Genomic DNA, 27,698 nt, shown 5'->3' with positions numbered 1-27,698 from the left:
GCTTAATAAAATAAAACAACAACAAAACCAACAGCCAGTCAAAGAAGTCATGGAAACAATCCTAATACCGCAAGTTTAGAAGTCAATTTAAAGATGAATGTGGCATTTAAGAAATATTATATGCATATGACCTGTGGTATTCTTTTTTTATTAGCTAGGTAAATCTAAGGTGGTTTGCTTTATTTCAGCTGCAGCATTCAACGAAGTTAACCTACACTGTAATAGTCACTGTGTGGCATTTATGTGGTGGTTTAGTGGATTTTTCAGATCACTACGCAATGTTTAGCTAGTATACGTAATTAATTTGAAATGCTCAGGCTGAAGTTAGGGATCAGGTACCACATGTGTTAACAGGATCCCGGACCAGGGTCATCAGCCCCAAACCTTTCTGCAAATATGACATCAGTGTGTCATGTCCCACCTGGTGATTCCTTTGTGTCTTTCACTGAACAATTGAACTGTTGGCAGCTACAGGTTCCTTACAAATTTCCCTGTATTATGTGCTTACTTAACTTGTGAGTCTTCTGAATACCAACTCCTGCATCTTCTCACTTTCCTGATGCTTTTTCCTTCCATGCCACTGATGGAATCACAGTTTTCAGCTCACATGTTGCAATCTTTCCCAACTCCCATCTACAACAGTCTTTTGAGTTTCCAGTCTGATGCTGTCCATGCTGTTTGCTTTGGCCAAAGATGAAATACTATGTCATATTAAAGGTATTTGGTCTCCAGTGCGGATTGGGCCTCTGCATTCTTTACTCTGTTTCAGTCCTCTGAAACTTCTTGTAGTGTGTATTTTTCAACTCCATGTGAATAATTCCTAGTTCCTGTTTGGTCCTTTCTAGCTTCATAATCTTTTCTGCTAATTTCTACATGGGTAACATGAAGTCTGCTCACTCTCTAGAGGAAGGAACAATTCAAAACTTCTTAATGTGCAAGAAGGCCAAGCATGCAGTATGTGAACTTGTTAAACACATTTATTTAGTTCTTGACAGTAACCAAACACAGTGAATGACCATTATAAACAAGAAAAAAGGCATTCCCTTTTACTTGGTCAGCTCCTGCTTTATCTGTAAAGAAAATATATCTGTTTCCACCACCAATTTACAGGGTTGAATTTGTTTGTCCCATTAATGAATTGAAGAGGGAAACTGAGATGTTTCAACTGCAGTCTGTTTCTGAGCCCGGCTTCTGTTAATGATCGACTATAAAGCAGAGTTGAAGTTATAGCGGATTTAACTGCATTCACAATTGCCATTAACCCACTTAAATTGGCTGCAAACAAATAAATGTTTTTTTTAAAAAAAAAAGAAAAAATCAACAAAAACAGACAGTGCAGCCAGAAATACTTTGAGGCTTGTTATTTCAGAAAGGAAAAAAAAATAAACCAAAGCAAGTTTACTAAATTAATTTGTTAAACACATTTATTGAGTTGTTATTAGTAACCAACACAACGTATGACCTGTTGTAAAACGAGAAACAGAAAATGGATCAATTCTGATTTTGGCAAATCCTACTACAGATATGTGACAGAGGGAAATATTTCAATTTCCTTTATATTCTGCAGTGATATATTTACAATACTTATCTCTCAGTCTGTCCCTTTTTTAATTAAATGAACAGAAGGATCATAATCTAGAAATAAGTTTGCTCTACAGTCTTCTTGTTCTGTCTTGTCAGTATCCATTAATGACAGTGAAATAATGAGAGCTTTCCAAGGATTACTTGGCACACAGAACACAACTCCACTTTGATGCTGCACCAAGCCACCTTTTTTCTCTTTTTTCTTTTAGTTTGGGGTAGAGGGGGGGAAAAGAGGAAGAATTTCATATGTACAAAGGCTGAAAAGTTTTTTTCTTTTTTTTTTTTTTGTGATGTTAAATTAGTTCAGGAAAACTGTATCAAAATTGTAATCACATTTACTGTAATATTGTCTTTTTATTTTTTTTTAAATTACCACCGATCATATGAATGAATTTTAAGTTGAGTTTCCAACATGGCAGCTTTATTCCTACAGCATGCTTGCACATGCTGTCACGAACCCAAAGAGAGAGTGAGTTTGGGTGCATTCTAGATTATGTCAATCACAGTAGTAGCATTCCACTGAGGTTATGGGTTCTGTCTGCTCTGTCTTACTTGAGGAGCCATTCGTTTACTGAAAGAGAAACAAAAACAATTATGCTTTAATAAACTCCAGAAATGAAATTGGATGAATTTAAAACATTTTAGCACCTAAAATATCCTGGAGAAGTATTGCATCTGTATGGTGTTTTTTTTGGCAGTATTACAACTTAGTCATCGACCGTGCTGTTGAATAATTGTGTTCTTGTCCACACTTCAGCATAGCCATAGTATTATAGTCAAGAAGGAAATTTGACATCGTTATAGTAAGTAATAAAACTGTATGTGCATGGGCTAAAAGATGCGTAAGATGCACTCCAGCTCTGTTGTGAGCCCCCAGCTGTGGCACTGTAAGATGTTACCAGCAGATGGCTGGGTTGGTTCAATTGTTTAGTGTCCACTGTGTAATAAAAAACTTTCCAGTTTGGATACTTGTTATGGTAGTGCTCTTCCAAGGTGAAATTAATTCTTTTGTTTGAGATCAGCTGTCATCAGGACTAGCTCATCTCCCTTTTCCTTTCCAACAGAATAAAATGCACTTTGTAAGACTTTAAAATGAGGCTAGAAAGCTGAAGGCCTGTCCCATCTGCTTACGAAAAATATTAGATGTCCCAGAATGACTTTTGTCATGGCTTTTCATGGATGTTTCTGGGCAAATTTCCTCTTCCAGGTCAAATATGCAGTGTTTGACTCATACCACTATTTCCCCATATCTGGAGTTTCATTTGTGTTTGTATACTTTGTTACGTGCTTGAGTTTCCCAAAGAAAAGAACTCATTGTAAGCTAAGAAAGGATTATTCCGGAGGTAGAACGTACCTCTATACTGTAGTTTCTGTGCTCTATTGTTTGGACAGTCTTTTCCCTGTAAACTAAAGTTGATATTAGTTCGGATACATCGATTGTTGAGAGGCTGGACTGGTCTGAAATTGTCGCTCATGCTCAGAAATATCTGTGATGGCTGATTCTGGCTTAGCAGTCGTAAAGAATGCATCTATACAAAATACAAAACAAAGATTTTTAGTACTGGGCTTTCCTGTAAGTAAACAACATACAACACTATTAAATGTACTACTCAGAAAATCAAAGTTAAACAGGTTCAGTGATTCGTGAGAGGTGGGTTGGAACAGCTAACTTGAAGTCAAACTGTTTCTTCTGCAGTCCTCTGTTTCTAAGCCCCATTTTAAACAAAAGGTGTTAGTTTTGTGTGGGGTAAACGAAAATGGTATATGAGCTGTCCCTGACTGAGAAGGAAACAAATGGAGTGGAATAGTGGATGCAGTCCATACTCTGCTATCCAAGAATGCTGGATGGCAGCAGCTGGTGCAGAGAAAATGAACTTGGTGAGTGACAAGAGATAACTTTCTACAGGTTCTGTAGCTATTAGCATATCTTTCAGTTGAGAAGATGTTTTTGGATGCTGCTGCTCGAGAACCAGGTATGGCTAGTTAGGATGGAAAGGATTATTAACAGCGATGCTGCAAAAGTCATGAAATTAATGATGTTAAAAATTAAAACCTCTGCCCATAGGCAGGTGTATTTTGATCATCTCTGGAGTCTCTCTACTGTTCTAGTGGACTCTGGTGTTTTTTTGAGAAAGTTTAATGGAACATTTGAGAGGGAGTTATTGGATAGTCCAGGATTTCCCATTTGTTCCAGGTTGTCCAGCAGTGGTAGGATGCAAACTGCAGGCAATGATGATTCTTGTAGTTACTGTGCTACAAGCATATTCATTAATTCAAGTCAACAAAGATCTTTCAAACTTGGAGTAGGAAACTGAAAAAAAGGTTAAATTTCATAACATCAGTTATTTTTGTACAATATTACTGCATTTGTTTTAGAATCCCCGTGCATTTATTCACAGAATCATTAATTATCTTACCAGGAGAGACCTTTGGAGATCATTTGGTTCAAACTCTCACGGCAATTAGGGTCCACCTCAAAGTGTGTGTATGTGTAATTATGTTGGTAGTTCTAAATATTTAGGATTTTTATTTTGAAAAAAAAAAACAAACAACCTGCTCTTTATTGCTTTTGTAAGCTGTAGGAATTGCAAGCAGAGATCCATGCAGCAAAAGATTGAATCTAATTTTGTATATAAAAATAGCAATATTTTAAAATATTCTACTCTTGTACCTAGACTAGATCAAGTATATGTTTTTTTACTATTATTGTTTTTACCTGCATTCTTGTTATGTAGACAGGTTTGTTCATTATTATCCAGCTTGCTGTTTCATAGCAGGGTGGAATTGTCATTGACCCATCATATGTAATGAAACTAGAGGTCTCTGGGTAAAGTTCCTCAATGTTAAGCCCCTGTAGTAAGTATGCATCATCTGGAGAATTAAGAGAAGAAAAAAATAACAATAAAGTAACATTTTTGAGGGGAAAAAAAAAGCGTTTGTAATCCTTGCTTCAAAACATCATCTCTAGTTTACTGAAATGGGAAGCGTAATGACCATGCTACAGCAGTTAGGATAAGAAGAAGTAATCTTGGTTTGGCTTTTCCTCGTTGATGCCAGCACACACCTTCCCTGGGAATTTAGCTCAAGTATTCACCATGAAACTCTGAACCTCACTTACGAAGTGGTTAAAACCTTCTTGGGGTTATTGATTTAGGTGCAGCAGTCTTTGGAGAAGACTTAACATATTTTGGAGAGATTAACAGTTTTGGCCTTCCCAAGGCATTGTGTTGAACAATGAGTGTTAAAACTTAATTGCCCTTTTGCCATGGGAGGAAGTCGAAGTTGAGGTTAATCCATGATAATAAACCTGCTCGCTGAAGCCTGATGGCCTTTCATGTGCACAGTGGGGCTGGATGTGCTGCTCGCTCACTCAGAATGCTAACACCAGGGTGGAAAAGTGTGCTGGAAAGCAGCTTACTGGGGGGCCTTGCTTTGATATCTTGAAATGTTCTTTTCAGTCAGTACCAATAGTTTAGGCATTCCTGCTTGATTCTCTGGTGTTTTCCACGTGTTTTAAATGTAAGCTGTTTTTATTTAAAAAAAAAGCTGATAATTTCTTGGCCATTGGGAAAAGAAGATTTTAAAACAAAAGCAAAGAAAGAAATATGAATGATTAAGAAAGCATGTAAGATCTAAAAAAGAGTAATTTAACTAGAATTTCACATGCAGCTGAAGGACAAAGCTTAGATGATCAAAATGTTAGTCTCATATTATCTAGTGGGGAAAAAAGAGAACTACTGTACTGGGCAACAGAAAGATCAAAGTACCCAGGCAAAACCAATGTGATTTTTTTAATTTTTATTTTGATGTAGTGCACTCACCGTGCTGCAGCCTTCCAGGCTATAGGTGACTATAGCATCCGTTAGAGGGCCAAGATGAGAGTGTAAAATTTGCATCTTGTTGGCCAGTACCTTAGAGGTATTTTGTATTAGTTAATTGAGGAAAGAAAATCTTGGCATGCTCCGTAGAGATTGTTAGCAATACAGCTCTCAGCCACCTTCTTGTCTTCCCAGGGTAACTGCCATGCCATATAGCTGGAGCCTCAGAGGAGAAAGTACTTCTTGGTGTCTTAGAGGCAACTGTTATCTTTGTAAAAACACTTAGCATTCACTGGCTCATGGCCTGGGATGTACAGTCTGTTTCTAACCCCCAAATTTTCCAGATGAAAGTGCAAAACCATTGCTATGGTATTACAGAGCCAAAATGCTGTTGAATTCTAACAGCTAGAGGTGACTGAATGCACCTGTGTCCCGTTCATTATAAACATTATTTGCAATGCAGCTGTAAGTTTGCTAGAATTACATGAGAAGAGAGTGAATTCATTTTTTCAAGCTAGTGCCTGCTTTCTATGAGTCATCATGCTTCTTTCCCATTCCCACGTGAACATCCTATTCATTATTTATGAACCATGGAGAGTTGTATTTTAGTTCCGAGTGGCATGGAGTCTGTCTGAATTGATAGTTTCAAGCTCTAAGGACCAAATCTGCTTTGTCATGCCCATATTGACTTCAGTTGGACTAAAATGGTTTAAACGAGGTTGAATTTGCCCTGAATTATTTGCTAGGAGATGGAAAGCTAACTAAAGATTAATGCAGAGGAGGGATACTGATGATACGTATTTTTTGTGCGTGCCACACTCCAGTTGACTAATATGTGTTCTGAAAAGTGCACAGATTATTAACAATAGAGCTACTTATAAAATGGAAGATACAGAAACTGATTTATTTCTGGCATTAATGCAGGTAATCATGGGAACTTTGGAGTTGCCTTGCAGAGCGTTAATACAGAATGTACTGCGTTATTTTGATGAGAGCTTCTAACTTGCCTACAGATGTACTGTATTGTGGCTTCTAACAGTGTGGGAGCAATGTGGGGCATGGGATTCCCACTCATTCAGGGAAGCCCCATGTGTGCTTGTGCTCTGAAGGTCAGGAGATGCACTGCTCATAGCCTGACTGAATTTTGCATCAGCTGCTAGGTTACCTTGTTTGCATATTGAGGATTTGCAAAATATACTGTGCTCTTTGTGTAGTCATCTTCCCTATTGGCATCCAGCAATGGAGTTGCTTCAATTTTGATTTATTGCTTCTATGTTCACTTGGAGTATGTTTAAGGAGAGTTGGTGGATTATACTATGTGTCAAAATCCATCAGTAGTAATTAAAGAGAAACTGGAGGAGAAAACATCATTTCAGGAAAAAGGAAGATGGGTGTGAGTGAAATAAGAGTTTGGCACTATTAATTCATGCCTGTGCATGGGTTATATTCCCATGGAAGTCAGACAGCTCAATGGGAATGCCTTGAGAGACCTCAGAGTAAGTATTTGCTTATCATTTTTCCCATGAACAACTCTGTTCTTCCCCTCTTTCCTCACCTTGATTAAAAAAAAAAAATAATAATCTGTATGTGAGCTGAAACAGATCTGGTGTGGGGACTGCATTAATACTTGACTGCACTTCTATGTGTTGTCTCTTTTGATGATATTTATTGCAAGTATGTGATCAAAATGGTTGAAAACAGTGTGATCTCTTGCCAGTAATAAACTTCTTTGGTAGACCTGTTCTGCCTTTATTAGATTCTCAGCATCATTCCTCTCCACAGCCCACACTGTTTGTCTTGTTCTGAGTGTGCCTTGGGGTGATTTCTGAACTCGTGAACTCTTGTCTATACAAATTATATTTATTTAGATTTCAAATTCATTTACATATAGGCCTCTGATAATTTTCTTAGCAAATAATGGAAGCGCTTTCATCCCTAGATTTTTAACAGGTGTGTGGGGTCTGCTTTCACAGTAAAAATGTGTTCTTTTTAAGGAAATAGTACTTAGTTGGGAATACATCAACTGAATTAAAGAAGCCCTATTTGATTTCTGAGTTTGTATCATGGTAACTCAAAAAGGGAGTACAGGTCTAAATAGATGCAGAGCAAAGAACACCGAGCTCTGCAGTTATTAAATTCAGCACTGGAGTTTCTCTGTTCACCAGCCTGCACGAGATGCTCAGACGCAGCGGAGAGCAGCAGCGACTCACTGGGAGTGCCCATGCTCAGTCCCCTGGGCCTGCCTCATGGCGGCCGAGCTGTTCTGCTCGTGGCAGGAGCTGCAGGAGCTCAGTTCTTCACTCAACCCACGGAAACGTGCACCTTCAAAAATTAGGAGTCTTATCTCCAGAAATAGGAAATGTAAAGTTTTTCAGAATAATCTGTTAAAACTGAAATACTCTATAATCACTTGTTATCTGTAAAATAGTGAAAAAATAAATTGGAGAAAATGCAAAATTTTGCAGCTCTTCTGCCTAGCTGAGCATACATGGGTGTTTCTATGGAGAATGACAAGCCCAAATTTCAGTACGGAGTTTTGGGAAGCTGAAATGTTACTGCTTTTCAGTGATAAGCAAACACTGGACGTAGCTGTTCTGAAAGAACATTACCTTATCCCCCCAAAATCATACTTAAAGAAAAACTGCTTCCGTATTCCATTTTAGAGATTCACACAGATTCTGAATAAAGTCTGTTTGAAAGAATCCTTGTTTCAACTAGTTTAAAGAGTATTCTTTGTGCTTTGTTAATAGAATGAAAAAAGTACTTAAAAAACTAGATTGGGGCCCACTTCACTTTAGTTAACTATTAATATCTGAGAGCAGAAATTCCCCTTTTCATGCATGTTGCCCATGGACTTTTCATGCAGCACGATATATAACTCCTTCATTTTTTTTGCTATTCTTTAGAAGAAAAAAAAGGAACAAAAAAAATCACAAATTTAGCTATGTTATTAGCTCTCTTGACTCTGAGCCTATTCTTCTCTTCTAATTTGCTCCACCCCCCTGCTGAGCATACTGAGATCAGTTGTTTCATTGGGAGCATGCTGAGTATTGCCTTCAGGAGTGGACCCTTAAAGCACAACCTAAAAACCTCCAGCTGCTGAAGGCAGAATAGAAATCCCTGCAGCGTAAGAAGTAAAATTAGTTTTCAGCAACGATGCTATAATCTATCATGTAAGACAACCACAAAATTACTTTTGATAACACTCTCGCACTCCCAGTTCACACTAAAAAATTTCTGGTCAATACTTGTTACTACAGCAAGGAACACAATGCACTGAGAATGTTGTGTCCATTGTATCCACCGAAGACTTCATTTTAGCAGATGCACCTGTTAGGGGTAACGGTGGTTAAAAATTAAAACAGTTCCAGCACTCATTGATTTTGCAATCTGTTATGTATTCACCTCAATGTGAAATTTCATTTAGTAAATCTAAATGAAGTGTGATTGGAATTGTTTTCTCTCTTAGAGTGCCAAAACAGCCAATGAAAGGTCCAGAGTGAAGGTGCACCTGCTTACAAATGCAGTGCAAAAAGAAAATGTTCTGCAATGGAGGTAATGGCTGCACACTCATTTACACAACAAGGGAAAGGTGCTGCTGGTTCCTTTCAGCCCTGTGGAACATCATGTCCATAACTGTGGTCTCTTCTCTGCTCTGAGCCCCTGCAAGTTGCCCAGTCTTTGCTCTACTGGTCAGCTGTTGTAGCTTGTGTGGCCAAGGAGCACAAGAAAAGCTGTGATGCTCGTGTAAATGCAGGAGACAGAGATCCTGTAATGGAAAAAATGAGGCAGAAACCTTCCCTTGCTCAGTGTGTGAGATCTGATAGGGCTGTGTGTGTGTATGTGGGGAGAAAAACGCTTTCTCAGTGCTCAAATGTCAGGTGTGTGTTTATAGTAAAGGACATGGAACCACTGAGTTCAGAATGGAGTTGGATTGGCTCCGTTGTTCAAATTCTCTATTGTATTGCAAGACTCAATCTTTCTATTGCTCTCTTGTTCAGGAATTAGTGGGTAAAATTCTTGCTTGCATTTAATGTAGGTCTCAAATGCATTATTTTTTCTTTGTGTAAACATTGTAGGATTGTAGTTCTAGCTGTGCTGGGAGGGGAAAAGGTAGAGTCTGTGCAAAGAAATGAGGTTGTGAACTTCAGGGATGTGTACAGAAACCTCTCCAAACATTTCCATCATAAACCTGAAGTTCAGTGACTTGTTGGAGTTAAACGGATTTTTGAGCTCTCTAGAGATGCAGATGTGAAGCTTTCAAAGTAACACATGTTGCTGAAGGGTATATAGTGTGATGCATTTCATTTACAAAGATGTAAACTGGCCAAAGACTGACAGAGCTGAGAACTAAGTCCTGCAGTCCTGATTTCCAATCTCATTCCAGTTACAAACAACTCTATCTCTTCCTTCATAGATGCTGGTCTATAGTACTTTCATAATCTGATCATAATCTGGTATCATTTAGTGTACTAAGTTTGTGGCTGCTTGGAATTCAAGTGATTATTTGACAAAGGGAATAATGTTTTCAGTGTAGAGGTTTAATTTATTCCATTGAGATCTAAGTATTTTTCATGTCTTTCTCTGAATTACTCTGATTTTAGCTAATGCTTAAGCTCCAGTTTTCCACATATTTAATATACTAACATGGAAGTATTGAGCATTATCAGTTCAAGGCTTTCCAAGTGTGAATACAACAAATATACACGCTATGTTGATGACCTCGTTATATACCCATTACATGCAGTAATAGTTAAATAGCAATGCCATTCTTCTGTGCAAAAAGAAAGCGTTAATGAATACTGAATCCACAGTTGCATGTTAAAACAGGTAGTGATGCAAGATCTTGTAATTTGATTTGGAGTAATTGAGGCTGCTCTATGTGGTACTTTTGCTGCTAACAATAAGCAGTTTTTCCTGAGTATTCTGTGCAAATATATATATATATATAAAATATTTTTCATCAATTTACTGTTTGTTCAAACAAAAAATAGGCTTTGAAGTTCAAAACTCATTCTGTGAACTTGTGACCTGATTAGATGTTTTCAAGTTCCCAAGTTTATCACGCAGATTTGCTGGCAATGCAAGCTTTGTAACTTTTTCCCATAGCAAAGTGTCTCTTGATTCAGTGAATTACTAAGTACGTTGTTTGATACTAAAAGCATACAGTTGTTAGCTGTCATAAATGAAAAGAAACTTACTTTTATACGTTATTCTTGTTATAGTGTCTCTGTTAAGCATACGATTTAGAAATGGATTTGATGATTCAGATACCTAAAGAAGAGAAAATGCACAGTGTCAAAACGTTCAGACAAACATTCCCTTTCTGGAGATGCAGCGGTGTTGTGCCTGCTCCCTCCATCCCAGGGCCTCAACCTACTGGGAGAGGTTCAGTTCTAATTGAATCATTCATCTCACGTTTCATACAGGAATACCAAATCCATGAGATCAATAACTTCTGTCATAGCCACTAAACTGTTATGAGTGGTGTTTATGATATCATTAATTTTCTCTCTTATTCCTTTTCATTTTTTTTTTTGTTACATTTTAACTGCTTCAGAGCAGGAATTGTGTGTTCTGTTCCTAGGATGAGGCGTTCTTGTGATTCTAGATCAGAGCCTCCAGGCACTGCAATGCTATAACAAGGAGTCCAATTTCTGCATTTACAGTTCACGGAACTGAAGTCCACTACCTATGCATTAGGTACTGGGAACACTGAATACTTACTTTCATAAATATGGAAACTACCACCAACCCGTTAGGACTCTTTGCAGCTTCTGTGACATTTGTGTACAACTCATGGTTATAGTGGATCAGCTGAACCTAGAAAACAGAAAGGAAAGATTGCAATTGAACAGTAGCAATTGTACCATGCACTGTTTGCAAATACTCTCTATACACCAATTGGTGTATGTTTAGGATATTTTTTTAACAGTGCAATTTTTCAGAGATTTGTGGTGTGCATGATTTTAATAATTTCAGTTACCATCTGGCTTCAGCTGGTACAGCACCAACATGTTTTCTTCTAAATTGCCAGTAAGTGAATTTACCCACATCAAGTTATGAATTGCACTGCAGGGGGTGACATCATTTCCCCAGTGGAACAGCACTTGCCATGGGCAGCAAGTAATCTGTGCCTTTCAGCCTCGAGCCAAGCACAGGGGAGTCAGGGGCTGAAATATTTGTAGAAACATATGGGATGCAGGACTGGAAGTGTTTAGAGCAGGACTTGCAGAATTCAAAATATACTAATATCCATTGGCTTCAATTTCAACAAACTCAGTTACAAAAGCTCCTGCAGCGAAGTGCTTACTGTATTACTGTTAACCAGGTTCTATTTAATGCCTACAGCTTCTCTTCTGCTCATCAGAATGTACATTTTAAATTACAAAGGTAGAGTTCATCTCTCTGCATGTAAATATGTTTCCCAGAATAACGGTATTAATTTTTTGTGGGGCCACTGGATAATTTTACAGTTAATACTGCAATCTCTACAAAAGTGACCTCTCTATGTAGTTTTCAGTGTATGTTCAAATAACAAGGAGAAAGTATTGCTTTGCCATCCAGATACATGTTCACCAACATGTACGCTAGTAGTGATCTGAATGACAGCAGCATCCTGAGTTATTTGTAACCTACACCATTACTATCTCAGTCTGTGACAAGTTGAGATATAATGGATGCCTGCAAACTTTGGGAGTGTTCAGAAAGTATTTCCTACACTCCACCCTGACTACAAAATGTATTCTTTGTATGTTATATGTAAATCACTCCATCAGCTCGTGTGGGCTTTCTAGCGTGAAAATCCCTCAAGCCTTGTTCTGCCTGCGCCCCAGCCCCGAGCACTGCAGTTTTAGTGCTTGGACGTGGATGTAAACAGGCTAGTGGGAATTCTGAAAGGAAAGAGAATATTTGCATTTGTAAGATTAGAACTTTGGCACGTAGCTTTACAGTTTACAACTAATGGTTCACAGAGAAAAACAAACAAAAAAAACCAACAAAGTCAGGATTATTGTTCCTATGTGTTAATTTCAGTTATTTTGTCCTCTCTGGATAGGGAACTGTTGGCTGACCTTTTTACAGTCCACATAGTAGGCATGTTTTAAGGCAAGTAAACAAACCAGAACAGAACAAAAAGTAAAAATGTCAAAGTAGCCAATGAGGACATCTACTGAATTCTGACAGCTAGGAAACAGAATGAATGCAGTGAGCTTTCTAAAGGTCTTGCAAGGAATCAGAGCATTTACAGTGTAGCACACAGCCACTGCAAGCTCATTAGTCATTGCTTTGTGGTACTACTGAACTTTCTCTACATTGTGCCCTCACTGAAATTTTAAAGCTTAGTAACATATCCTTCTTTTTACGTACAACCAGTCACTCTGGCAACCAGACTAACTTGTGAATTATCGAGGAAATAAGGGATGAGATCTGTTTTAGACTAGAATTCCTTCTGTAATGAGTCTCAGAATAGAAATGGATTAGATGAACTGAGTTTATCTCGCAAACCAAAATGCTAGTGTAGGAACAGCTAAAAGGAAGGGCCAAATTCTCCTTCCACCCTTGGAAGCACGTGTCAACGTGAAGCTCGTATTTTTACTGATGGGACTTATGGGAATAAAACTCTTCAAGTATGTATGAGTGCATAGAGAATATTTGTCTCTGACCTACTGGAAGGAGCCTAATGTGCAGTGCAGTTCTGCTCTGGTATAACACATTACGTTGCAATGAACTTGTAATAGCCTCCTGGCTCTGGTGGAGACCACTTTGATAGCAGTGAGACACAACTCTGTCTGTGCAAAACTGGCATGCAGACTGCAGGCAGTTTTAAGTGTCAGTGGGAATGAGTTAACACACTTGAACTGCTTAGAAGTTAGGATAGTTATTTCCTGTGCTGATCTATAAATGAACTCTCCACACTGTATTGCAGTGTCCTTACAAGGAAAGTACCTGTCCATGAACTTTCTTTACTGGTGATTTCAAGTGGTTTTCATTTCAGGCTTTCTGTTCCTGCAGGTCCATATATGTCTGCCCTACACCACCTCACTTATCACACCTCAGGTTGGTTGTGAACAGAGTGCTTTTGAGAAACCTTGTTTCCCTGTATTTTGAGAAGACCCTCTCACCTCACTAAGCATTATTGTTTCTCAAAGCACCCAGTGCTGAATGAAGACAGATTTTCTTTTTTCTTCTGAAAGCTGTCACTTGCTTTATGTTAGAGTTGTATCTTTCTTCCCTGCAGCCAAATCAATTTTAAAGCTGTTTCCATGGCACCATGGTTAAATTCAATGGTTTTTTCTTTTTTAGTTTTTTTTTTCTTTGTAAAAACAAGAGACATAATTTTCATGTTTCTCACGTGGAACAGACTAATTTAGAAAGGTACAAATGAATAAAGATATCTAAGATATAGAATACTACATGTAGGTTTAAAGATATAATTCCCTGTAAAGGTTCTTCTTTTCAGAATAACTTCCTTAAAGCTGCCTGAAATACCTGTAATCTTACAGCCTGCATTAAATATTGCAAGTTTTTTCCAGGGAGATGAAACCACACAACTAGAATTGCTCATCCCTGAAAATCTCAGTTTTTCAAATGATGGCATTGTATTAAAAACAAAGCACAACAAGAGCAAACTTGCAATGCTAAAGTCCCCTTTGGTTCTGGTTGAGTTTCAGGGCTCCAGCGCAATAAAGAATCTTGTTATAAGATATTGATTTTTTTTTTTTTTGAAGATTCCCCCTTTAAGATTAATTTGCCTCAGAACAACTTACAGCTCTTTGTTTTCCTCAAGCAACAGAAGTTCTATTTTTCAGGGAGATGGAGAGAATTAAGATTAATTACTCTCATTTTAGCTGATGAAAATCCAGAATGTGCCCTTGTTCCATCACCCAAAAAGGTGCACTGGACCAGGAGCAGACACAGCACTTTTTAGACCCCTGATGCTGGCGGTGCTGGGAATGGCAGCAGGAGCTGGCTGCGATGCATTGGGGTTCACGCAGTGAGCACGCACCCCTCGGGCTGCAGGCAGGCGCTGCTGTGCCCTGCGCTCTGCTACTGCGGGGAAGCATTTAACTCTTTCCCAGCACACAGGACATGCACTGGTTGTGGTGATTACCTGTGCTTTGCTGAAGATCAGCCCTGTGCTCAAAGCACTTGTGTTTTTAGTACAGAAAGTACTGGTTTTCACTTGCAATGCATTCTGGTGGGGTTTTTTTGATCCTTTGCACAGGTAGAATGTGCATCTTTGGGCAGAGCTAGTGGCAGGATGTTTTCTGTGTGGCATTTGATCAAGGCCCTTTGGCTGAGCAGAGGAGGCAGTTTGCTGTGTTGGTGCTAAAGATTCCAGGGGATCTTTTCAGCGATCTTTTAGCAATTACTCTGAAATGGAAAAAAAACTCTGATCTAGTGTGCATGCTTAACACTTCTATACATACCAGCTCGCTGCAAAATGTTCTGCTGCAGTGAGGTATGGAGAAGTATGAAACTAAGAGAATTTCGAATAACACAGTACTTCACACATCTTTTTTTTTTTCTGAAGTCCTGTTGATAGTAATGGAAATACCTTTTATCCTCACCTGGAAGTGTTATAATTGAGCGCATAAACATCCTGATTTGTAAGTGACAAGAGATCTAAACTAGGAAGCGAACTGCAGCAGGGAATGGCTGATCTGTAACTCTAATATTTGCATTATGCTGGGCTACCTGATAGACTGTTGAGATACCTGATTGAGAGTGAGCACAAAGCACATTTCCAGCACAGCAGGGAATGAAAGCAAATGGAATTGCTTAGGGAACGAATTCAATATTTGTTTTGATTCAGAGTCCTCGCCGAGAGTGGCCAAGATTTCATTAAGGAAAAAAATACAGTGCTGTTTTTATAGAGTTAAATAGAAAGAGCAAAAGTAATGCAATTTCTCTTTAGCAGGTATCCAGCGAGTAAAATAATTTTAGGGAGTTAAAACCCATTAATAACATTTGATAGCCCTAAGTTAAAATATGTTTGCCCTTACAGGTCTTGTAAAACCATTTTGGAAAAGCAGTAACAACATATCACCTTAGAGTTATTTGTGGCATTAATTTTATCAGTGCAAAGTGGTATGAGGTCTGAGGTCCTCCTGTTGTGAGAGAGACATAGGATCATAGAATGGTTTGGGTCGGAAGGGACCTTAAAGACCATCTAGTCCAACCCCTGTGCCAGATTTTTTTCTGTGTCTAGGATGTGTAATTTGTGTGGTTGATAAATATATTTTTAGATATGTTTTGATTAAATTAAATATACCTTCTACTTCATGGAAAGGCATAGTGCCATCTGTGAGAACATAAACTGGGCTCCTCAGAACCCGTAGTCCTATTTGTCTTGTTTTGTTGGATCAGAACCTGGCAGCACTGCACAAATGCACAGTGATGAAGCGGCGATTTTCCTGTCTTTGGCAAATGCTAAGGAATGTGGTAGTGTGTTGCTTAAGAATTGGCCTTAAATGTCTCATGGACTGAAGAGGGGCAAGAACTTGAATTCTGGTTGAGTTCTGGGGCCTTTTTCTTTCAGTTCACGTGTTCAAAGTAACAGCTGGAGAACTGGGCTGTTAGTGGCTCAGAAGAATGCTTCTGAGACAGTTTAAGAAAACAGAAATTAAGATTCATGCTAATTCTCTTTGAAAAATGAAACTATCTTCTTCTCATGCACAAGGTACTCTACCAATAAATGTTTGTATCTGCCAAGACAGCGTTACCCACATACTTCCTAATTAGCCCTTAGCTCCACTTGTCTTGTTATTTCATATGTCTGAGCCCACAGCGACGTGGGGTGTTCTAACATTATTTTTAAATTGGTAAAATAAATGCTACTTGACCACATAGACTTCCAGCAGTTTACTTTGTGTTTTATCAGAACACTGTGGTTTTTAAGATTGAAATCAATTAAAAAGATTTAGTTTTATGCAATAAAGGAGAAATGCCAAAGCCATTTATTTTAAGTAACTTCCTCTGACTCTTCATTGTTATCAAAACTCAAGTTCCTTAGGCTGTTGCTGACAAATGTTGTTGGTGGTGTTTTGCTTTGCTGCTTTTGACATTATTTCATGATTTAAAAAATATGGCTATAAAATACCGGTTTGATAGAAAGGCTTGTCATCCACATTTATAGCAATTCCAGCAACTGTATCCTAGATAAATAAAAAAAGATTATAATTCTCTTTTATTTAAAAGAATAAGGGTAAGAACATAAGAAAGGAACTTGGTTTTCTCCTGCTTATGAGCAGATAACTGCATAGAAACTTGTGCAGAGAAATGCAATTGTGCATTGTGCAGTAAAGTGGAAATGCAGCTTAGAGTTAACTGTACCTGGCTGTGAAATCTACTTTGCTAGGAACAATTACATGCTAGGAATTAGCACTTAAGCAGTAAATGGTGACTAATGCTTCATTGGACCAATTAGTAACAGGAACTAACATGTAGTACTTCTGTTTAGTGAATGCTGTCCGGTGAGCTTTATCCAGATTACCCCCCCAAGTTTTTAACACTGTTATCTTCAGCATATAAATCTCTTAGATTGAAAAAGTAACATCTACTCCTTTAGGTTTAAAGTAATTATCTGTAGTTGCAGACACGCAGTTGTGAGGTGAGTAAGAGCTTGAGGTTCCTGGGCACCTGCTCTCAGGCGCTCAAGCAGGGTGTGTTGCAGCGCTCAGAAAGAGGTCTGCGTGAAGCAGCTCTGAAGCAGAACAGCCATGCTGCTGCTGACCTGCTATCTTGCACTGATAAGGCTGCTAACAGAGGAAAATATACTCACTTTAATTCACTTACAAACAAGAAAATTGAGTATTTTACCCGATATTTTAAACTTGAGGATTTTTTTAAGCACAGGACAATCATAAGAAGTACAAATGTACCAGGTCAGGCTGGCTGTGCATGGCTCAGAGGTTGTAGGCTTTTCACCTATGTGCTAACACCAGAAAAATTAAGGAAATGAGAGGCTAAAAAAGAGTGCAAGAGGTGATGGACTGTTGGTACCCAAATACTGCCAGGACCGCTCCAGGTGTCACAATCATTTGCACCCTTTTGCAGATAGTAGGAAACGCAATGATTGAAAAATTCAAGCTGAGCCCCAAAGGTACAAAGATGTGTCTGTGTGACAGGGCAGTGTCTGACAGGGCAGTCAGTGCTGCTGCTTTCTGCTGCCAGTTGCTCTGAACACGGGGTATTTTTGGCTGACCTGCCAGTCAACCACTCTTGTCAGTCATTGTTAGCAGATGAGCACGAGCTTGGTAAACATAAATAAATGGCACTGTTCTGCAATTCACTTTGTGTGAGGATCAAAATGAAGTCTGAAACTCAAATGTTTAATGTTGATTATGTCTTGGCCAATGTAAAATTTCACTGCAAGCTATAATTTGATACTGACCCAATCCATCATCTGCAAAAGCTGCATCTTAGGAGACAATAGAGGTAATGTGGGGAAAAAAGACTCATAGATGAGCCTGTCATCATTCCTGGATTTGTGCAGGATTTCTGACTAAACACTACATTTAAATTGTTTTCTCATTCAAAATACAACAGATGCTCAAGCACCATGATGATGAATTCAGTATAAATGCACAGTTTGAGTGATTCAGTTACATAATAGTGCTCTGAAATTCTGGGATAACTCTGTTTCTTTAGCAGCCGGCCCAGAAGGCAGCAGAAATTGTTTCTACAAGTCAAAGACATGGTGAATTGGAGATCAATGGTTTTTTGTCATTTGACTTGTTACCCCAAGATAGAGTGTCAAAAAGATGCTTGTGCAAAGCCACTACATGGTGACAGGAATGCATTCATATTTCAAGCCTCTCTAACAGTATGTGATGCCACTACAGCTCTCAGTCCACCTTGCCAAAGTACTATGCACAGCTACATTTTAGTTGAAAGACTGGGCATGATGGGCAAGAGAAGAAAAATATCACAGATTGATGGGTAAAACAGTGAGCAAATATGTGTTAATCCAATTTGAGCTACTGAAAACCTAGCCTTATCCTCCCTTTTGTCTCCACAATGTAGAGGGGGATAATGGTCAAGCATAACATGCCCAATATAGGAATATCCCCAGCAGTCAAAGTAGAGTTTAGTGTTAAGGTTACAAACTGGAAGCAGTGCTTAAATGCTGGGGATGGATATATATATGTGGGGAGATCAGACTTTGATTTTAAACTAGTGGAGTAGCAACCAGTAGTTTAAATAGTATATTCATTAAAAGTTCTATGTGAAAGCACACAGACAATATTATGGGATATTTCTGAATGATTTACTGATACTTCTTTTTTCAGGACTGATACAGTAGCTTCCATGTGACCTAAAACATTTAGTTTCAACTGCTTTCTCTGCTCTTAAGGAAACATTCCAACCATTTCTGTCCAGCTTGCCATCTCTGAAATGGAAATAGCTGCAGTGTTCAGTAACAATATTGTGAGATGCCCAGACTGAACTTTAATGGCAATAGGGAAAGTACAGGGAGTACCAAGGTGGATAATAAGTGTCGTATTATGGAGTTCAATTTGAGTTACTGATTCGTGATAATATATAACATATCACCTGTAAAAGGTGCAAAAAGAAACTTGGAATAAAACAGTTTTGGCAGGAAACTCTATGACACTTGGATTTACAGCATCTTAAAGAACAACAGCAGGGAATCACTGGAAGCCTGAAAAATGGGGAAATATTTTTGAAATGCATATAATTGTCACTGATTGTATCATTAAATCTTTTAATGGAAGTTAAAGACTCAAACACAGAAAAGTTTGATGAAGCTCGGCTTGACTCAAAATAGCCAAAAGCATTTCTGGAGCGAATGTTTTATTAAATGATTGAAGTTCCTTTAGGATATTAATACTAGGGTAGATGAGATTATGTACTACAGAGTAAGATTTTTCTAAACCATTTGAAGAACTTTCACACCAGCATTTCCTGTATAAGGTGTAGAGTCAGAGACTGAGAAGAGAGATGGCATAAAACTGCCCTGCAGGCAGAAAAGAAGATATCTTGGAAGCTTCTTTTAAACCTAAGGGAAGAACAAATGGCTTTTGTTTATGTAAATTGTTTAAGAGATTTTCCTATTTGTAGAAAAAAGGTAAGTTTGAGGTTGAGGAGTTATGAATACAGCCAGAACAAGAGTGTGTCAATTTTTTAAGAATGTAAGATAATACAGTTAAGGCAGACAGCTATAAAATTATCTTATTTCTAATGAATTGAGTGGCTTTATACCCATTAGGAAAGACAACTGGCCCTTAGAATTTATAGTCTAAGCCAGGTATCGGTTATAAAATAAGCCTTTCAGCTCTATCTGCAGATTTGGTAAAGGAAAGCAGGATATTGGCAAACACTACTCAACAAACGCAGCCCAGCATAAATTAGAAGGGCATGAAATTACACACAGCAGCAGTTGTTTATCGTACGAGCACGTTCTTCTGGGTTCCTTGTAAAGGGCTCTGAGAGTTACCACGTGGTAAGAGCGGTTCAGTACAGCCACACAACTGCAGATTTAGTCCCGTTTACAAACAAACAGAACAAAGATCATCACAGAAGCCTTTCCTTTAGCCTTGATTTTGCTGCAGTTGGTTGAAGTTCAAGGATCTAACAGTGGTTTTCTTTGTTAAAGGTGTTTTCTGCCATTTCCTGTTTTTATATCATCTCTTAAAGCTGCTTCCTTGCATCCACAACAACTAAAAGTCTCAGCTTTGCACAGACAGCAAAAGAACCTCTCCTCCCCTATTTGTCTCATACTTTCTAGTTATAAATTTCAGCACAGAAGCAACCTTTTTCCGAACTCGTTGGTAATTGTCACCCAGTCTAGCTAAATACCAGTGACCTCTGCTTCACAGTTTGTCTTGTCTGTATAACACAAATGCTTAGAAACAAGAAGCCACCTGAAAACTCATCTAAATGCTAGGAGATAAAGCCGTGAATATTCCCTGAATTTACACTAATTCACAAGTTTTGAAATGTAATAAGTGAAGGTCAGTGAAAAAAGCAATTACAGATCCTACAGACACAAACCAGGTGCTGTGTCTGTTTGCGGGCTGCTGGAATGGTGAGGTGCAGAGCTAAGCCAACAAAAGGGTGAAGAATGGGAATCAGTTACACAGCTCAGATTTGCAACATAAGCCTTTTATGTGCCTTTCTTTAAAACATGGATGAGTGTTAAGTGTCATTAGTACTCAAAATGTGCCTCATGGTCATCGTGATGGTGGGAAAAGGAGCGGCAATAAAGTCACGCTTGTAATTTGTATCAGTAGAATTTCCGCATCGGAGGACAGAAGTCAAAGTTTTTTTCCCATTAGAAAACACAGTCTGTATTCATTTACAGGGTAATTTATGTAGCTGTAAAGCTGAAAGTATTGGCGTGGGGATACCTGAAAGGCCAGACGTATTTTCCCTTAATGAAAGAAAACCGGGGAATTTGCCTCACTCCAAAATGCAGAACTCCTGAAGGAATCTTCAGTCTGTTGAACTTTCTACTATTAGAAAAGGTGAACTTGGGTGATGATCCAATTAAAGGCTATGAAATTCATTTTGTCCGTGTAGTAAACTAGTTTGTGCTGGCAGATAGCCTGGCCTCAGTCATGTGAAAGCAGCCCCTTGTTCTCGCTGGCAAAGGGCCCGGCTTTCAGAACGTCTGCGACTTCCATGCAGATCCCACACACTGTTTGTTTCTTGCTGCTTCCAGTTCCCACTGGAAAAGCTATAGACCCCTGAAGCACAAACGGAATGGGTTCAACAGCGTCACTTCCACAGGGAAATAATATTTGAATTAAGTTAGGGATTGTGAAAGGCGCAGCTGCTATGCAATGACTGGCTTTCAGTTTGCCTCAGTGCAGCGCTGCTTCCTTCAGTAACTGCTTCTCGTAAGCGAGGAGGAAAGGCAAAGGGCTACAGAGGGGGCCATCCCCCAACAGCAGCATCTCCATCCGCAGCGGTGCTGCTGGAAGGAGGAGTGCCTTAAGGAGTGAATCCCGGGTCCTGCTCTCCCCGTGCAGCGGGCAGCAGCTCAGGGCTGTGCTGTGCAGCACTGAGCTTTGGGTTCGTGCCAACCTCATGCAACCAGGCAGGCACAAAAATTTACAGACGTTGCGGCACAGTGACCGGAATGGTCTTGTCCGCTGTTAGATGTGTGCAAAAATATCTTTCAATACCAGCAATATCTCTTGTGGATTTTTTCTTATTTTTACCCCACAAAATTATTTTTTCACAGATTTTACCAGCTGTAGTTTTTCCAGTTCTAATGCTGCACCTGCCGCCTCTTCCTTTATTTCATTTCTTTGTTGTGTTCATTATTCTGTGCCACGGCTCTCGCACAGCGAAAGAGAACCTTTCTGTTAGTGCACAGATGAAATGGAGCTGAAAATTAGAGCAGATAAAAATGTGTCTCTTTGAACTGTAATGTTGGGAACTCCTCAACCACCGTAGGCACCTAATTGGAGATAATGTTGATTCTATATATTACGTTATTACTTGGTCAAGCTTACATCGTTAAGCGTGTATTTGATTTCATTACACTGCGGTAAACAATTTTGTTGTTGTGATTATATGCTGGTTTGTAATGACTGTAAGGGAAGCTGCACTGTAAGTTAAACGTAGATAGTGCTGTCTTTAGATTTTGAGTTATGGAGCAACAGCGTGCTTACCCCATTACCTTGCTAAAACATTAAATTATTTTGCAGTAATGCAAAAAAACCGTGGACTTAAATGTGAGAAATCATAATATGAATTAATACTTTAAAATATCAATTTGCTGGCTGTTTTGAGGAAAAGATCTCATATAGAATTATGGCAATGGGGACTACATATCACTAGAATGACACCTAACAAAAGATTGGTTTCTGATTGTTATAAATATAATGTATATGCATAGTATGTGTTTGTCTTTTTAACTCATTTAAATATATGTGATTAAATTTTACTGCATCACCAATTGCGTGCTTCTAATTCTACAGTCTTTGCAAAGCCCATTACTGCAAGTTTCAAGCAGGAAACATAAACAGAAAAAAAGATGAAGGGAAAGGCAAATTCTTCCAATGTGGAAAAAAGTCCTTGAATTCTGAGCTTAGCTTACAGCCAGAATTCTGTGCCCAGTGGTCCCTCATCTCCTCAGGTAAAGAAGTTCCCGAATCCCATTAAAAATAGCTGTTTTCTCAATAAAAAGCCTGAAGACTCTTTCCTGGGACAAGGGTTTTAATAATTAAAATTAGTCAATACCGAAGCACAGGAGATTATTTGATCTTGTTCAAAAACTGACACTTTCCAGAAGGAATAAGAAAATAATGCAATTTCTGTAATAGATCATTTTGTGCAGAACTGGAAGCAAACAGTAGAAATTCACCTCAAAAGAAAAGAGGGAAACTCACTGGGGAAATGGGTTTGCTCAAAATAATCGTAAGCGTGAACATCAAGGTTGAGATTTTTAGGACATTTCCAGAAAAAAACCAAACCTGCAGGACTCTCAGGAGGAGATGTAAAAACGCGTTTGTTACTACTTCAGGGCACTACAGCTCTCAGACACGTTACGTGAAGGTGCTGGTGGCTCTTGTGCTCCAGTCCAAATTTCAATTTGTCTGTTTTTCACCCTAGATTTTCAACTAAACCTGGCTGTTTTATCAAGTCAGTCTGTACTGAAAACGACCCCATTCATTTAATAGAGTTAAATTTTGCCTTAGTTGCCTCTGCCTCCTTTGGTTACTGCCAGCAGAAGAAAAAATATAATCAGAAACATGCTAGTTCAGACGTGCCCTGTGATGACAGGATTCCTTATAAGCCATGCTCTTTCCACACTCCCTATAAATGCAGCACGTGCCACTCAAGTTCATGACACACTCCTTGCCCCTATTCAGACCCATACATTCTCCTCTCCTTGTGAGCACAAGCGTATCCCCTGCCCTCCTCTGTCCTATTTCTACCTGTCACTTAAAATATGTCATTCTTCTAATGTTAGCTCTGCTGTCCAGCTGTGCCATTCCTCACTGTGCATTTCCCAGAGAAGCAAAATGGTCCATAAATATACCTTAGTTTTCTTTCGCAGTGGTGTTAAAAGGTTAGTGAGTATATGTCTTAAAACAGACTGCTGTTTTTTCAAGGGGCTATCACAGTGGGAAAGGGCAGCACCGCTGCTCTGCTGTTGGCATCATTCTGAGCATGTCACAGGTTGCTCATGCAAGTGTTTCTGAAAGCACAGAAATACGAGTTCAAGATGCTCTGGCAGGTCACCATATTGCACATCTTTATGCTGCCAAACCGTGTCCCTGCATTCTGTTTTTTAGCTTTGATATACATAATTAGAGTTATTAGAGGCCAGAAATGCAGAAGATCCCTAATGCCACATTAACTATGGCTTTCAAATATTATTCTTTAGCTTTTTATCATGTGAGCAGAGGAACATTAATGTGCAACCTAAGCGTATAGGGTAGCGCTGCAATTCATAGGATCATAGAATCATAGAATGGCCTGGGTTGAAAAGGACCTCAAAGATCAACGAGTTTCAACCCCCCTGCAGAGTGCAGGGTCACCAACCACCAGACCAGGCTGCCCGGAGCCACGTCCAGCCTGGCCTTGAATGCCTCCAGGGACGGGACATCCACAACCTCCTTGGGCAACCTGTTCCAGTGCATCACCACCCTCTGAGTGAAAAACTTCCTCCTAATTCAACACAATTGATGCTACAGCTGCAGTAAAAAGCCATCTGAATTTTCTTGACCTGTTTGATCTCTCTTTGTGGCAGGATAAAGGGAGAATAGATTTGATGAGAAAGTGGAGAGGGAGGCAGAATAAGACTGTACAGGCAAACCAACTAATGGGTTCACAACCACCTTTTCTGTTCCCATTTCCGAACCTTGGCGCACATGACAGTCTGCACTATTACAGCAAGGTTACTTCTCTGTTTTCTGAAGTTCTGCAGTGTACATTTGCTGTTTGCATTAAATAAGAAATAAACAAAACCAACACAAAAAAGCAGTACAGGACGTGCCTTTATCATAGAATTCATATTTTCGATGTGAATTTAAATTACAAGGAAAGACTATCGCTGTTTTGCTGTTACCACAGCTCAGTTTGTTTTGTAGAAACTGCGATGGTTTCTTTTTCTGCAGAGATGATTAGTGTAAACAGTGAAAACAAATGAAATATCTGCACGTTAAGGACAAGTTGATTTGCTTCGCTAACAGCAATGTGACAAAACAGCTCTTCAGTTACCAATCTGCTGATCAGAATCAATCAACATCTTAGAGCTTGAACTCTGTCAAGAAAATTAAATGATTCAATAAATCTGAGACTACGCTTTCAAATAATAATTACTATGCATTAAGAAATATTTTAAAAGATGTTTACCATATCAGCATTCCTTCAACTTTAAAGAAGCATCTTTGTAAATTATTCTTACTGCTTCATTGGCTTTTAATACTGTTAACGCTTATAACACTACCACAATTCAAAAGAAAGTGCTTTGAGATTTACTTAGCTTGGCATGTTCACTACAGGATGGACTTCAGTGTTTGGCAGTGTTTCTATCAACCTCAGATACAAATCATAGAACATTTTCAGGTAGGCAGAATATTGTGCATATCTGATGGAAAATTCGTACGATTATCCTTTAAGATATTTGGATGCTGTAGTCTGCACAGCATATTGTGCACTGGAGTGATTAATTTTTGCTACAGAAATAAGAATGACAAGATCTGCCTATTCATGTTACCCATGAGCAAATTTTGAGAAATCGGGTCGGCAACATTTCTTGGTCTTTGAACACACCACAAAATGTTGGGCTTTGGTCTTTGCTGTGCCATAGCCTGTTGTCATGACTGCAGTTGACTCAGCCTCTTTCTCTGCCTATGCATTTGTAAAATCTGCAAAATAATTACACTGCAAGGTAATTGATAGTTAATGGGGAGCATGTTAATGACCATAAAGCATTTAACAGAAAGCATTATAAGGGCTATCATTAGTGCCTGTTGTGAGCAGCTATCAGCATTTCTGAATACCTACAGGGAGCATGAAGTGACCACTTCCAGACACTGGACATGCCTGAATTAGATTTCTGGTTCAGACCCAGCTCTAAACAAAGCAGTGAACTAAAAGGAGACACGTAGGCTCCTCCAGCTCTTCATTGCGTTTTTATTTTCCTCTTCACCAATGTTAAAGGACAGATTTAAAGCTGATATAGGAAGATATAACTCAGTAATTTTGTTGGTTTTCTGGACTTTTCCCACTTACAATTTTTTTTATTTTAAACCGTGCAAGTCTTTAGATTTAATAATGGGCATTCACTTTGAGATATAAGGTGCCGTTTTTAGAGCACAAAGTAAGGAACACTATCTAGCAACACCCTGGTAAAATTGACCTGCTTTGTGCTGCCCCAAGGTGGTTTGATGACCACATGCAAAATATTGAAGAGTTTACAAATCACTTGAAAGATGGATACGATCTCAAAACTGATCAGTTCTACTGTGCTAGCAAAAAAGTCTGTTTCATTTTAAGCAAAGGAATTGGTCTGAATAGTATAGTGCTTTTTCCTCTTCTGGCTTATTCTGGGTAAATGAATGTGAAGTTCACAAATAAGATGACATGCTCATAGTTCCATTTTCGATGAGTCTGTGAATGTATATGAAGTGTTGTGTGAACTCAGACCCCAGAGCTTTTGCCTAGAAGCTCAGAATTCTAACAAAAGGTTTCCAGCTTTCTTTTCCATATTTGTTTCCAGTACTTAGTATATCTAAAATATAGGTGTGTATTTTCAAATAGGCCACTGGAAAAAGCTTTTATTATTATTTTTTACCCTGCTATTTTTCCTTTTATCATTCGCCTGGATTTCTGAAAGACAATCCTATGAGAATGAAACAGACATTCATTAGGATCTGGGAGAAAAAAGGTGATTTTTTTTTTTTTTTTTTTTTTAAATTACCCCAGGGAGTAACTCTGCCAGTGTGGATGGAGAACAGTTCCTCTACTGCGCCTTTTGTAACTGAGAAACAGCAGACAGGGAGGCTCTAAGCTACAAATCAAACAGTGAAAATCCTCTTGACTGAACACACCCTTGGGCTTCACGCAGAATAAGGCCTTGCAGTAATCAGAAGCAGAACTAGCTGGGATTTTTTTTGCTGAAAAAGGGTTTTGCTGGAAAATGCTTACATGTCAAAACCAAAGTACCTTGTGGAGGGAACTTGATTTCAAAGAACTTTTGCTGAAACACAAACAGAGGCTGTCGGAAATCTGCCTGATTTCCTGCCAGCGTGTCTGTTGATTTAGCCAAGAGTCTGGACACCCGATGTTTCATCGCCCTAGCTTACCTTACAGCAATTTGTTGGTTTTCCTTTGGTGTCCCTCTCCTCAGCAAGACTATAAATGTGCATAAAGGATTGTTTGTAGATAGAGGCAGATTGTCAAAGGGACAATCTGGGTACCTACTGCTCGGGAGCTTTGAGATTCCTGTAGAGATCTCTGCCTTAAACCAGAACTGTTAGGGCTGGGCTGTGATTTGCAGAGTTGGATGCACGTAGAAATATTCTTGTCTGCTGCCTCTTATGGCTCTACCATGCCTGAAGCAGAAAGCCAGCGTGGTTGGGGATGAATTGTACTGTTCAAAACCACAGCAGCGCCTTTCTTCCCAGCTTGCCCATTAGCCCACCTCAGTGGAAACAACTCACTGCAACCACTGCTCTGAAGTTAAAGATGGAACAATATGTGCCAAAATCTGACTTAAGTGGAACAATTTTGGTACAGTAGTTTGTATTTCAGGTAAAACTGTCTCTGACCTGTGGCAGGTCAATGCTACATTGCTGTTTAGAAACAATCCACAAGCCTCAAAGCAACAAAATGATTTCACAACGTGCAGAATTAGAATTACAGCTCTGACTCTTCGGTTATTTGTTTATGTGTTTTAAGTATAGGTGTGTCCTGATAAAAGAAAGTGTGTTATAGAGGGTTTTAAGTTTCATCCGTGATGGGTACTTCGGCAAATACTTTATGTATTTTTAATTATGCTTTTATTGGTAGCATATTTTTATGTTACTTTATTGACCTTTCCCTGTTTTTTATGTGAAGAGAGCAAGAGATGAACACTAATCTCAAACCACTTGACAGCTGGAGTGTACACTTGATTCTAAGAAACCTTTTATCCTTTTCTGAATCCAGTTCCCTGTTTCAGACAAGTGCACCAATTCATCATTTAAGTATATTACCATAAGCTTTTTTTGTTCTCTCAAAAAAGAAAAAAAGGATCGGGGTTTGTTTCTTGCTTCTTCTGGAGATTCTTAGAACCAAATTTGAAATCCATGCTCCTCTGCTGCT

At 38.9% G+C, this 27,698-nt stretch overlaps 1 protein-coding gene across 4 annotated transcripts in view; it reads right to left on the bottom strand.

The window, feature by feature from the left end:
- CA10 (carbonic anhydrase 10) overlaps positions 960–27,698 on the bottom strand; it is a 164,692-nt gene continuing 137,953 nt past the window's right edge. For all 4 annotated transcript variants that reach the window (XM_021415047.1, XM_021415048.1, XM_021415049.1 and 1 more), the window contains 5 exons: positions 11,130–11,225; positions 10,604–10,676; positions 4,301–4,455; positions 2,939–3,113; positions 960–2,155 (listed from right to left, as the gene is read on the bottom strand). In XM_021415047.1, coding sequence (XP_021270722.1) covers positions 2,133–2,155; positions 2,939–3,113; positions 4,301–4,455; positions 10,604–10,676; positions 11,130–11,225 — 522 coding nt within the window. In that variant the 3' untranslated portion in view covers positions 960–2,132. The remainder of the gene's footprint in view (positions 2,156–2,938; positions 3,114–4,300; positions 4,456–10,603; positions 10,677–11,129; positions 11,226–27,698) is intronic.

This window comes from Numida meleagris, chromosome 17 (assembly GCF_002078875.1).
Source record: "Numida meleagris isolate 19003 breed g44 Domestic line chromosome 17, NumMel1.0, whole genome shotgun sequence".
NCBI lineage: Eukaryota > Metazoa > Chordata > Aves > Galliformes > Numididae > Numida > Numida meleagris.
This window is presented reverse-complemented; position numbering and strand designations above follow the sequence as displayed.